The 14,156-nt window shown below is 48.2% G+C and overlaps 1 protein-coding gene across 1 annotated transcript in view; it reads left to right on the forward strand.

The window, feature by feature from the left end:
• LOC130865127 (ATP-binding cassette sub-family C member 6-like) overlaps window positions 1-14,156 on the forward strand; it is a 38,466-nt gene that overhangs the window by 23,592 nt on the left and 718 nt on the right. The window contains 7 exon segments of the mRNA XM_057756006.1: window positions 8-184; window positions 1,730-1,897; window positions 3,213-3,252; window positions 3,255-3,383; window positions 6,272-6,347; window positions 8,053-8,179; window positions 8,913-9,133. Of these exon segments, the coding sequence (XP_057611989.1) occupies window positions 8-184; window positions 1,730-1,897; window positions 3,213-3,252; window positions 3,255-3,383; window positions 6,272-6,347; window positions 8,053-8,179; window positions 8,913-9,133 (938 nt within the window).

The raw sequence follows: 14,156 nt of genomic DNA on the forward strand, positions 1-14,156 counted from the left end.
GTTTCAGGGTTCCGTGGCCTATGTGCCCCAGGAGGCCTGAGTCCAGAATACCTCAGTGGTGGAGAATGTGTGCTTCAGGCAGGAGCTGGACCTGCCCTGGTTGCAGAAAGTTCTGGAAGCCTGTGCTCTGGAGTCTGATGTGGCCAGCTTCCCTGCAGGAGTCCACAGCCCAATAGGGGAGCAGGTGAAGAGCCCCTGGGTCCAAATACCTCCCTGACCTGGGGATAGTATGATGAGGGACAATAGGGACAGAAAGGGTGTTGTGAAGGAGGCCCCAGCTCAAAGCCAAACATATAGCAGCTGCTCCGTTATTAAGGAGAAATTGGTTTTAAAAATTAAAACAGAGACAAAAGGAGAGCAGAATGCCCTGCTGAGTAATGTTAGCCAGATTGTTTCCCCTTTCTTTGACTTACCAAAGTATCTAAGCTGAGATGGTCCCCACACAGGACACAGACATCTGAAGCTACTGAACACACAGAATCAGAAAACTATGTGCTAAGTGCCGGCCCCCTATTTGTTTTTGTAAATAAAATTTTATTGAGACACAGTCATCTATTCACTGCCTGTGATCTATGACTACTTCAGAGCTAGGAAATTGGGACAGACATCAAATGGCCCTCAAACTTTACAAAAGTTATTCTCTGTCCCATCCTAGAAAATGTGGAGTAGCCCCTGGATTAGGGAACTGGGAATCACTGCTGGGATCAAGCTTTGCAGATTCTGAGCAACTGCTTCACCTCTGAACTATAGCCTCTTGTTTTGGTTTGAGACAGCCTCAGCCACTTGAGTGCTGAGACGATGGGCATGATCCACCACAGCTGGCTCAGGCCCCTACTTTCCATCCTTTCTCCCTTCGGAGCCCAGCAGACAGAGGGTCGTGCCAAGAGTTCAAGTCCCCCCCCCTCCCTCTTTCAGAACTCTCAGGGATTCCCATTGCCTTCAGTCAGAGCCAAAGTTTTGAGCAGCCCCAGAAAGCCCCGGTGTGACCCCATTTCTCCCTCTACCTCATCTCCCGTCATACTTCCTGCTCTCTCCAGCTACAGGGACACCCCCCCCCATGCTCACCCGATCTCCCAAGCATACTCTTCCTGCAGGACCCCAGCTGGAAAGCTGTCCGCATAGAACACACAGGGCTCACATCCTGCGTCACCTTTGAGGCAGGCCTGCTCTTGTCCCCTTTCCCATCACGTGTTCATTGGATGAAAGGGTCAGGAGAGTGGGACGCTCGCTGCGAGATCCCCTCAGCCAAGGGCAGTCAGTAAATGAATGAAAATAAGTTAGTTAGACAAGGGGGCGAGTGGCGTCCTCAGGGAACATGTCAGCAGTTGAGGAAAGGGAAGAAATACTGGGCAGAGAGGGAGGAGACAGAGTGCAAAAAAAACCAGCATCTCCAGAAGGGACACTGGGAAGGGGAGAAGCAGGCTCAGGCCAGCAAGGGTTCTGGCCCAGTGTTTAGAGACAAGCAAGACCCAAGAGCAGGTGCCCTGCGCTGTCTCCGAATGAGCAGGCCTGTCCCTCACTGATGTCGTGCTGGGTTTTTTGTTTGTTTGTTTTGTTTTGTTTTTTGAGACAGGGTTTCTCTGTGTAGCCCTGGCTGTCCTGGAACTCACTCTGTAGACCAGGCTGGCTTTGAACTCACAGAGATCCGCCTGCCTCTGCCTCCCTGGCCACCCAGTCATTCTGATGTCACCAGCAGATGTATATATGAGTCCCTGTCTCATGTTCCCAGGGCATGAATCTTTCTGGGGGCCAGAAGCAGCGACTGAGCTTGGCTCGGGCTGTGTACAGAAAGCCTGCTGTGTACCTTCTGGATGATCCCCTGGCGGCCCTGGATGCCCATGTCAGCCAGCGTGTCTTCAAACAGGTCATTGGACCCGGTGGACTCCTCCAGGGTACGGTAAGTGTGTGTCAGAGCAAAGCTGAGGAAGTCCTGAGAGTTCTGTCCTAACCAACCCTTCTCCAGTCCAGTTTTCTTCTTTGTATCTGTCAGCTTTTCCTGCAACAATACTGTGTAACAAACAGCTTCCCAAATCTCAGTGGCTTACCCTTACTTCTTTCTTAGGGGGTTTGTGGTTAAACTATTTATAATGTTTCAGTTTTATGACGATCTCAAAGTGGTACATATTTAACTTTTTAAAAGAAATTTAAAGGGTTTTGATCTTTTCCTGGGTAGCAATTCTTTCTCCTAGTGCTAGTTGGTGTTCATGAACTGTGGCTGCTTCTGCTGTGTAATCTTGAGGAGGAAAAAGCAAGCTCTGAGGAGCACTTCATGGCTGAGTTCTAGTGCTTGGTGTATTAAGTGTACTGTATTCCCATACCAGGGTTGCCACTCGGTGGTAGTTTTACATGTGCAAGGCCTTGAACACCATCCCCAACACCTCCTGAACAGCCATGGTGAATGCCTGTAATCCTACCAGAGACGTGGAGGCAGGATAATCAGAAACTCAGGGTTATCCTTAGTGTCTCGGCCAGCTTTAACTGGTTTTTGACTTAGCACAGCCCAGTCCACTGGGAGGAAAGCCTTGACTGGGGAATTTCCTAGATCAGATTGGCCTATGGGCATGTCTGTTAATTGATGTAAGAGGGCCCAGCCCACCCCGCAGTCCCACCCCACTATCCCTGGGCCAGGGGACCTGGGTTGTGCAGTGAAGCCAGGTGCGCCTTGTTCTGTGAGGGGAGCCATCCCGCAAGCAGCATCCCAGTGGGTCCTGCTGTACTTCCTGGGCTGCGAGGGAGTTCCCTGAGTGGAGGTGACACCACAGGGAAGAGCAAGGAGGCCTGCCTTCGGGATCCTGCCTGCAGCTCTGTCCTGACTTCCCTCAACGATGGACTGTGACCTGGAAGTGTAAGCCAAATAAATCCTTTTCTCCCTAAAGTGTTTTGGTCACAGTGAAGTTAGGACACTTGGGTACAGAGTGAGTAGAGGCCAGCCTGGTATACATGACACCTGTCTCAAAAGACATTTTACAAAGTATTTCCACTCGTTCTGTTTTGATCTTAAGGTGGGTTTCTCAGCTCGCCCCATCCCATCAGAATGGGAAGCTCTCAGGTTCACTTTAAGCCCAGGTCTTCTCGATCTGAGACACCCCACTATTCTCTTTGGACATGGTATTCTGCAGAACACGAGCAGGTACACAGGAAGGGCCACCTCTTCCCCCTTTCTGACTCGGGGACACTCCAGCTCATGTAACTTCTGCCCCTGCTCTGCCCAGACTCAGATCCTTGTGACTCACACGCTACACGTCCTGCCCCAGCTGACCAGATCTTGGTGCTGGTCAATGGGGCCATCGCAGAGATGGGCTCTTACCAGGACCTTCTGAACAGAAACGGAGCCCTAGTGGGACTTCTGGATGGAGCCAGACAGCACGCAGGAGGAGGAGAAGGTATTGACTGGGCGGCACTGCATCTCTGTGCCTGGCTCTGGCTGCCCTCTGGAGGTTACCAGGGTCCCATTGATGGGGTTGGAGCGCCCTGACCTCACTCATCCTGAGGACCTCTCTGCTGCTGCTCTGGGCCTGCAGACAGACCACCCCTCCCCCACAAAGAGCCAAGGACACTGCCTGGGGCTCACAGTGTCTCTGCCACACTTTTGGTTCTCTGTGTATTTATGTGTGTAGGCACACGTGTGCACCAGTGTGCATGCATATGTCGTTGGAGGCCTGAGGTCACTCTCAGCCGTCATTCTCAGGAGTTGTCACCTGGCTTTTAGAGCCAGGGTACCTAATTGCAACCCAGGTTCACTGATTCAGCTAGACTGGCTGCCAGTGAGCTCCAGGGATCCTCTGTCCCTGGAGCTGGGGTTACAGGCATGGTACTAGCATGCCTGGCTTTTTGTGTGGGTTCTGGGGGGCGGGGAGCTCAGGTCTTCATACCTGTGAGACAAGCTTTACCAATGTAGCCTCTCCTCAGCCCCTAAGTGACAACATTTCATTTGATCTCACAAGGGCCCTCTAAAGTGGGGGAACCAGTACTGTCCTTGTACACAGCACTGAGGCCTGTGTCTATAGTCAGAGTAGAATTCAGGGAGTCCCACCCAGTGTCTATGCTAAACATGTTATGAAGAGCATCTGGTCCCAGGGTCCCTCTGTATTCAAGAGGGTAAATAACAAACTTCCAGAGGAACATCGGCCATGAACATTGTCTTAGGTTTCTCTTGCTATGAAGATACACGATGACCAAGGCGACTATTGTAAAGGGAAATCATTTAATTGAGGAGGTTTACATTTTTAGAGGTTTGGTCCATTGTCATCATGGTGAGACATGGTGGTGTGCAGGCAGACACAGTGGGGGAGAAGTTGCTGTGAGGGCTCCATCTTTACTTGGAGGCAACAGGAAGTGGTGTCTCACTGGGCGTGACCTGAGCATATAAGAGACCTCAAAGTCCCCCTCCACAGTGACACGCTTCCTCCAACAAGACCACACCTACTCCATCCAACAAGGCCACACCTCCTAACAGTGCCACTCCCTGGGGGCCATTTTCTTTCAAACCACCACACACACACTGAGAAACTCTTCACTCATTACAGCTCAGTGAGTCAGCACGGTGCCTGTCTCCATCTCACAGATGGGGAAACCGAGGCCTGCAAGTTAAGAAACTGGCCCACAGTTTCATGTGTGGCTTGTTAGTATCAGTGCTGGGCCATGAAGCCAAGCTACTAGGAGCCAGAGAACACTCTTTTGAATTCATTGGCTGTTGCTGTCCCCCATGTCTCAAGCCTTGCTTTAATGTTACCCCTGGTCTAGGGCACTGCCTCTTCTAGAAACATCTGCTCAGCATTGGCCCTCCATGATAGGTTGGGGAGATGGCTCGGTTGGCTAAGTGTTTGCCTTGCAAGCAGGGGGACCTGAGTTCAGTCTTCTGCATCCCTGTAAAGTGTTCGGCATGGTAGCCCATAGTCTCAGCTTTGGCGAGATGGAGACAGGAGGATCTATAGGACTTGCTGCCCCATCAGCCTAGCCTGAGTAGTGAGGTCTAGGCCAGTGAGAGACTGTTTTACAAAACATGGTAGACAACATTCCCGTCCTCTAGCCTCTGCATGCATGCACACACAAATACACATGCATGCACACATACATACCCACATACACACACCTATACATACATACAAATACACATGCATGCACACATACATACCCTCATACACACACCTACACATATATACAAATACACATGCATGCACACATACGTACCCACGTACACACACCTACACATACATACCCACATACACACACCTACACATGCATACAAATACACATGCATGCACACATACATACCCTCATATACACACCCACACATACATACAAATACAAAAAACTGTCTTAATTTCTTCTGTTGCTGTGATAAGACCCCAGGACCAGGCAATTTAGAGAAGAAAAGAGTTTATTTGGGGCTTAGAGTTCAAAGGGTTGGAGTCCATGACCATCATGATAGAGAGCATGCCGGCAGGCAGGCGGGCATGGTAGCTAAAAGCTCACATCTTGAGACACAAATCACAAAACAGACAGACTAAAAAAGACTCAGACTTTGAAAATTCTCAAAGTCTGCCCCCAGCGACACATCTCCTCCAAGGCCACACTCCCCAATCCTTTCCAAATAGTTCTAACAACTGGTGGCCACGTCTTCAAATGTGTGAGTCTCTGGGGTTCATTCTCATTCAAACCACCACAACACTTAACTGTTGACTCGCTGTGTCATGGTGAGCTTGGAGATGGGACTTTGAGCACAGAACTTGCACATTTGTATTTGTATTGGACAGCTTTTGCTGTGACAGTGCTGTGTAACAAATATTACCCACATTTCAGTGGTTCGTAACAGCGGCTACTTCTTGTTCACAGATCTGGGGCTAAGCTATTATATTTCTGCTTATATTTCTGGTCCAACCTGGGTAACATCAGATGGGAGGTTATTCCTGGGGAATTTGGCACCTGAGATATCATTTGAGTTAGCGAGGAAAGAACAGGCTAGACACAATAAACTGCCTGAGCAAGTGTGATAAGGATGCAGGGGCAGTGTGCTATTTTCCCAGCTCCATAGCGTGTGCTCAGTATCTTCTGAATGAATGACTGGATGAATGAATGAATGAGGATAAATGAACGATGCTTTTGCATGACCCCAGGGAAAGGTCGAGAGCAGAGACAGGTTGCCAGAGCAGCAGCAGCAGCCACGCTAGGAAGTGTTTTCCAGAGAAGCTAGGGCATGGCAGCAGTGAGTGTCCCAGCCAGTATCTGGATTCCCTGGTATGCCCTTCACTGATATCCCTGACCCTTGCAGGTACACATGCTGAGGCTGCCAGTGATGACCTTGGAGGTTTTCTTGGAAGTGGGAGGCCCAAGAGCAGACCAGAAAGGTGGGTTCTCTGGTGCCGAGCAAGAGAGGCCCAGGCTGAGGACAAACCGGATGCTATGGCTGCTGTACCTCAGGCAGAGGGGCAGCCAAATTCACGGTTGGGGCTGCCTTTGAATACCCCATGGGCTCAGTGATGGATAAGTCACCCACCCCAAACAATCTGCCAGTTAACAAGGCACTAAGCTCCTCATGGCCAGTTCTAAGACAAGTCCTTCAAGCGGGTGATGCCAGTCAGTAGAGCAGGGCAGGCTGGCTCCCGGGAAAACTTCTCGACATGGCTGGAAATGACAGGGCTGGGCTGCACTCTTCCCATTCTGTAGGGTAGGCTGGGCTGGAGTCTGGCGGAGCACACAGATGGGGGTCACCGAGAGGGAGCCTCCCTTCCTACCAGTCCTCTGTGTCCAGGGCACCTGTGACTCACTGTGAAGCTGGACTTTGACAACAGGCCACCATGTACCAGGCAGTGTGGGTTTCTGTAGCAGCAGGTGGGCGAGTGTACAAGGGAGGCTGAGGGTCTTTGGACCTTGTGGATACTGAAGGTGGGGACAGATCCTCTGACATCGTGACAGCTGGCACCCTGAGAGTGACCCTTAGTGGCAGTGTGATGCCCAGGAAGCTGAGTACGATGAGGTGGAAGGGCAGATGTGGATGTGGGATGGGTGGAGAGATGGATGTTTAATAGGGAGGAAGGGAGGAGGGAGATGTTCAGGCATGAACTGACAGATGTGTGCATGGGGAGAGTGAAGAAAGGATAAAAGCAGATGGGGGATGAAGGAAGGAAGGAACAGAAGGAAAGATTAAAAGAGGCATGGATGAGGCCAGGCGTGGTGGTGCACACCTTTAATCCCAGCACTCAGGAGGCAGAGGCAGGTGGATCTCTGTGAGTTCGAGGCCAGCCTGGTCTACAAGAGCTAGTTCCGGGACAGGCACCAAAGCTACAGAGAAACCCTGTCTCGAAAAAGCAGAAGGAAAAAGAGAAGAGGCATGGATTAATGGGAGGGTGAACGGTTGGCTACCTGGATGAACGGACAGATGGAAGAATGATGGGTGGGGGGGGAGGGCAGGAAAGAGGCCTGGCTGGATGGAGAGGAAAAAGGAAGGGTGGGCTGATTCATGGGAAACAGTAAATGACTGGTAATGCTAGGGAAACAAGACACGGGTACTAAATGATGGGCAGCCCATTTTTAGCTAGGGAAACGGAAGCACAGAACAGCTAAATCTGTCCACACTTCCAGATGACAGAAATACAAATATCTTCAGCATCAGAATGCAAAAAAGTGACATCCAGACAAGCTGGACTGTTGAGTCTAAGGGTCAACAGCAGGGGAAACTGGAGCAAAGCTTAGGCCAAAGTGAAAGTTTGGGAGACAAAGTTTCCTGTTTAGAAATGGCATCAGGGGACTTGTCTGACTCTAGAGTGATGGAGCTGGGTACCATGTAGGAGGGAAGTATGGTGCCTAGATCATGTATCCATCCATGCATCCACCCATGCATCCTCCCATCCCTTTTATATCCACCCACCCATGTGTCCATCCATCCTTCTTTTTATCCATCCACCCACACATCCGTGAACGCACACCTTCCCCCAGCCCCTCCTGAGGAGAGCTAGAAAGAATACTGCAGAGCTCACTGGCTACCCCGTGAAGGGACTCATGGTCCCCTATGGGAAGATACACTAACGTGTCCTGATCTCCTCTGGATGACAGGCTCAGGCCCATCGAGTCAGCCGCTATGAAGGACAGAACCACTTCAGAGGCACAGACAGAGCCTTCTCTGGATGACCCTAAGGGGACAGGATTGACAACAGAAGAGGACAGCGTGCAGTATGGCCGGGTAACCACCAGTGTCCTTGCTCCAGTCTGCACACTGGGACGGCACTCACCCTTCCCAAACACCTACTATGGGCCAAATGGGATTCTAACCTTCCTCTCTCTTAATCCTTACAATCTCCCATCTCGCCCTAAGCCTTCCCCTAAAAGTCAGACGGTAATGGCCTCTTTTGTCTTCCTTCCTTCCTTCCTTCCTTCCTTCCTTCCTTCCTTCCTTCCTTCCCCTCCCTCCCTTTCTTCCTTCTGTCCTCCCTCCCTCCCTCCCTCCCTCCTTTCCTTCCTTTACTCTGTAGACCAAGCTGGCCTCGAACTCACAGAGATCCACCTGCCTCTGCCTCCCGAGTACTGGGCTTAAAGGCGTACACCACCACCTCCAGGCAGTAATAGCCTTATTTTAAAGATGAAGGATCCAGCGTGTATAGGAGCTGGTCCTTGTCTCTATGACAACACTCCAGTCTAGGGAAGCCCAAATCTGAAAGACATACTATCATTTCTCTTCTCCCAAACCACCTTACCTTTTTCCACAGCCCATCCTTAACCCATGTGTGCATCCCTCACCTGTCCTTCCTTCACCACCCAGATCAGCCGGTAGCTACGGCTCACATGGATCTACAGCAGAAGGGTCCTGAGGCAGGAGTCTGTAGAAAGATGCCCAGTGAGGCTTTGCTAACGATGCCTTTGGGAACTTGACTTGACCGAGGCCCAACTCATTCTCTCCTCCTCTGTGTGTCTCACAGGTGAAGACCACCACGTACCTGAGCTACCTGAAGGCGGTGGGCACACCCCTGTGCACCTACACCCTGTTTCTCTTCTTCTGCCAGCAAGTGGCGTCCTTCTGCCAGGGCTACTGGCTGAGCCTCTGGGCTGATGACCCGGTCGTGGACGGACGGCAGAAGCATGCAGCCCTGCGTGGCTGGGTCTTTGGACTCCTGGGCTGTCTCCAAGGTACCCTATGTCAGTGAGCAAAGCTCTGCTCCCACTCCACCCCCTCCTGTCCTTGGATGTCTGCTCAGGACATTCTAGGAGCAACCATCCCAGGTCCTTGATGTAGCCTGAGGACAGCTCTTCCCTACCGAGAAGGTATCTCTGAAGTTAGCCAGCTAATGGCCTCAATCACCCGCCCCAAACCTCCAGACAGCCACATTCATCACAACTGAACCCAGGCTACAACCCCTCCCCAGGGCACTCTCTTTGGCCTCTTTCACTGCCCCATTTTCTCCTCTTTCTTTTTCATTCTTTCTTTCTTTTCCTTCCTCCCTTCCTCCCTCTTTCCTTCCCTCCCTCCTCCCTCTCTCCTTCCTTCCCTCCCTCCCTCCTTCCTCCTTTCCTCCCTCCTTCCCTCCTTCCTTTCCTTCCTCCCTCCTTCCTTCTTCCCTTCCTTTCTCCTTCCCTCTATCCCTCCCTCTTTCCTTCTTCCTCCCTCCTTCCTTCCTTTCTTCTCAGGAACTTTTAAAAAACACTTGTTTGTTTATTATTCTCAGTGTGTGCACGGACACGTGAACACCACAGCACACGTGTGGTCACACCTGTAGGAGTGGGTTTTCTCCTTCTCCCACACAGATCCCAGAGTTGGTATGCCCAGGCATCAGCCTTGGCAGCGGGTCCTTCTGCTGAGCCTTCTCGCCAGCCCAGCTCAATTTATTGTTCATTTCAAGGCAGTCTTTCCTCAGAGCCCAGGCTGACCGCAAACTCAAGATCCCCGACTTCCCTCCCAAATGCTGGGACTGCAGGTGTGCACCTGCACGCTCAACTCCTTCTATTAAAATAGCAATAACTCCTGAAGTGATCGCAGGCTCACCTCTGCCAGAAGGCAAGGTGCAAAGGGCTCCCATGTGCCCTTTGCCGTGGACACCGGGCTGCGAAGTGATACTGCCATATTGCATCAGGATCTTGACTTGTTGTGCAGTGGCACTATTTCGTTATTTCTGTAGCAGTCCTCACAACCCCACACTCGGGGTACTGGGCATTCATGTCCCTGCAAGGATCATCTATGGTGCCCTTGTTGAACCTCATCCTCCCTATTCCAGACTCCCCTGTCCTTAGCCCGACTCCCCGACATTTCAAACATGGCCACAGTAAAAAGAAACATGCAGGTCTGGCCCCATCATGAAAGCTGAATTTGTCAGAAATAGTGACACACTCCTGTACCCCGGCTACTTGTGAGGCTGAAGATAGCATAGTTACACATTTAAGGCCACCCTGGCCTTAAATGAGAAGTCATTGTTTTTTACCGCAGAGTAGTACTCTAATGTATATATATTCCACACTTTCTTCATCCATTCTTCTATTGAAGGGCATCTAGGTTGTTTCCAGGATCTGGCTATTACAAACAATGCTTCTATGAACATAGTTGAACAAATGCTTTTGTCATATGATAGGGCATCTCTTGGGTATATTCCCAAGAGTGGTATTACTGGATCTTGCGGAAGGTTGATCCCAAATTTCCTGAGAAATTGCCACACTGATTTCCAAAGTGGTTGTGCAAGTTTGCATTCCCACCAACAATGGATGAGAGTGCCCCTTACTCCACAACCTCTCCAGCAAAGACTGTCATTGGTGTTTTTGATTTTAGCCATTCTGACAGGTATAAGATGGTATCTCAAAGTTGTTTTAATTTGCATTTCTCTTATAGCTAAGGAGATTGAGCATGACCTTAAGTGTCTTTTGGCCATTTGAATTTCTTCTGTTGAGAATTCTCTGTTCAGTTCAGTGCCCCATTTTTTAATTGGGTTAATTAGCATTTTAAAGTCTAGTTTCTTGAGTTCTTTATCTATTTTGGAGATCAGACCTTTGTCTGTTGCAGGGTTGGTGAAGATCTTCTCCCAGTCAGTGGGTTGCCTTTTTGTCTTAGTGACAGTGTCCTTTGCTTTACAGAAGCTTCTCAGTTTCAGGAGGTCCCATTTATTCAATGTTGCCCTTAATGTCTGTGCTGCTGGGGACATACGTAAGAAGTGATCTCCTGTGCCCATATGTTGTAGAGTACTTCCCACTTTTTCCTCTATCAGGTTCACGGTGTTGAGACTGATATTGAGGTCCTTAATCCATTTGGACTTGAGTTTTGTGCATGGCGATAGATATGGATATATTTTCATTATTCTACAGGTTCACAACCAGTTCTGCAAGCACCATTTGTTGAAGATGGTTTCTTTCTTCCATTGAATACTTTTAGCTCCTTTATCACAAATCAGGTGTTCATAGGTTTGTGGGTTAAAATCAGGGTCTTCTACTCGATTCCATTGATCAACTTCTCTGTTTTTATGCCAATACCAAGCTGTTTTCAATACTGAAGTTCTGTAATAGAGTTTGAAGTCAGGGATGGTAATGCCTCCAGAGTTCCTTTATTGTATAAGATTGTTTTGGCTATCCTGGGTTTTTGGTTTTTCCATATAAAGTTGATTAATTTCCTCTCAAGATCTGTGAAGAATTTTGATGGGATTTTGATGGGGATTGCATTGAATCTATAAATTGCCCTTGGTAGAATTGCCATTTTTACTATGTTGATCCTCCCAATCCAAGAGAAAGGGATATCTTTCTATTTTCTGGTATCCTCCTCAATTTCTTTCTTCAAAGACTTAAAGTTCTCGTCAAACAGATCCTTTACTTCCTTGGTTAGAGTTACCTCCAAGATATTTTATGCTATTTGTGACTATCGTGAAGTTTGATGCTTGTGTGATTTCCCTCTAAGCTTCCTTATACTTTGTGTATAGAAGGGCAACTGATATTTTGGAATTGATCTTGTATCCTGCCACACTACTAAAGGTGTTTATCAGCTGTAGAAGTTCTTTGCTGGAGTTTTTGGGGTTGCTTATGTACACTATCATACCGTCTGCAAATAATGAAAGTTTAACTTCTTCCTTTCCAATTTGAATACCTTTGATCCTTTTATGTTGTCTTATTGCTATCGCTAGAACTTCAAGCACTATTGAAGAGGTATGGAGAGAGTGGACAGCCCTGTCATGTTCCTGATTTTAGTGGGATGGCTTTGAGTTTCCCTCCGTTTAATTTGATGTTAGCTGTCATCTTGCTATGAAAAGCTTTTATTATAGTTAGGTACGACCCTTGTAACTCTAATCTCTCTAAGACCTTTATCATGAAGGGATGTTGAATTTTGTCAAATGCTTTTTCAGCATCTAATGAAATGATCATTTTTTTCTTTCAGTTTATTTATATGATGGATTACATATCAAGATTTATGTATGTTAAACCAGCCCTGCATCCCTGGGGTGAAGCCTACTTGATAATAATGGGTAATTTTTCTTTCCTTTTTTTAATTTTTTTAATTAATTTATTTATTTATTAAAGATTTCTGCCTTCTCCCCACCACCACTTCCCATTTCCCTCCCCCTCCCCCATCATGTCCCCCTCCCTCATCATCCCTAAGAGTAATCCGGGTTCCCTGCCCTGTGGGAAGTCCAAGGACCACCCAGCTCCATCCAAGTCTAGTAAGGTGAGCATCCAAACTGCCTAGGCTACCACAAAGCCAGTATGTGCTGTAGGATCAAAAACCCATTGCCATTGTTCTTGACTTCTCAGTAGTCCTTATTGTCTATTATGTTCAGCAAGTCCGGTTTTATCCCATGCTTTTTCAGACCCAGGCCAGCTGGCCTTGGTGAGTTCCTGATAGAACATATCCATTGTCTCAGTGTGTGGGTGCACCGCTCACGGTCCTGAGTTCCTTGCTCGTGCTCTGTCTCCTGCTCTTGATTTGGACCTTGAGATTTCAGTCCGGTGCTCCAATGTGGGTCTTTGTCTCTGTCTCCTTTCATCGCCTAAATGTTTTTCTTTGGGTTTACCTTCTTAATTAGCTTCTCTAGGATCATGCATAATAGGCTTTTTCTAATGTGTTCTTGGATTCGGTTTGCCAGTATTTTATTGAGGATTTTCGCATCGATGTTCATGAGTGAGATTGTCCTGTAGTTCTCTTTCTTGGTTGGGTCTTTGTGTGGTTTTGGTATCAGAGTAACTGCAGCTCATAAAAGGAATTTGGCAATGACTTCTCTGTTTCTGTATTGTGAAACACATTAAGGAATATAGGTATTAGGTCTTCTTAGAAGTTCTGGTAGAATTCTGCATTGAAGCCTTCTGGACCTGGGCTTTTTTTGGTAGAGAGGTTTTTATAACAACTTCTAATTCTTCGTGACTAATAGGTCTATTTAGATTGTTCACCTGGTCCTGATTTAACTTTGGTATATGGGGGGCTGGAGTGGTGGCTCAGTGGTTAAGAGCATTGACTGTTCTTCCGGAGGACCTGAGTTCTATTCCCAGCAACCACATGGTGGCTCACAACCATCTGTAATGAGATCTGGTGCCCTCTTCTGGCACCAGAGAGAGAGAGAGGTGAGACAGAGAGAGGAGAGACAGAAGCTGCCTCTCTGATAGGGAGCTGGAAAATCCAACCTACACAATCTTAACCCAACTTTATACCTTTGAACTCACAAAGATAACCAGAAGGTTGTGATAACCCTAAAGATGCACTATTGTCAAACATACCTTAGTGCTGACCACAAGCTCTCCAATTGCTTTTAAGACCCATATGTGAAAAGGAATACCATACATTGTAGGGGTAAACTACCTAACTACTCAGTCCTAGAGAAATTATGGTTATTATAGGAGAATGTACAGCCACTAAACCAGAATAACCTGTAACAACTATAAACAAGAATCTATACTCACTGATAAGTATAGTCATCATCCTTCATCAATGAATTTCCCTTTGCAACAGATGGAGACTACTACACAAAACCACAATCAATCAAACCACAGGGTTGTGTAGTTCACACTCCCACACCCCAGATAAAGTTGAGTAGGAGGAGGTGGAAAGATTGTAAGGGACAGAGAGTCAGGGAGTTTGCTGTGAGACGGTGCCTCCCAGTAGCATATAACAGAAGCATTTAACATAATGTCTCACCAACATGTATGTACTAATGAAAATCCAAGGACTCAAGTCTAAATAAAAACACCTCAACCAAAGAATGTTGAGG

Source organism: Chionomys nivalis, chromosome 23 (assembly GCF_950005125.1).
Source record: "Chionomys nivalis chromosome 23, mChiNiv1.1, whole genome shotgun sequence".
Taxonomy (NCBI): domain Eukaryota; kingdom Metazoa; phylum Chordata; class Mammalia; order Rodentia; family Cricetidae; genus Chionomys; species Chionomys nivalis.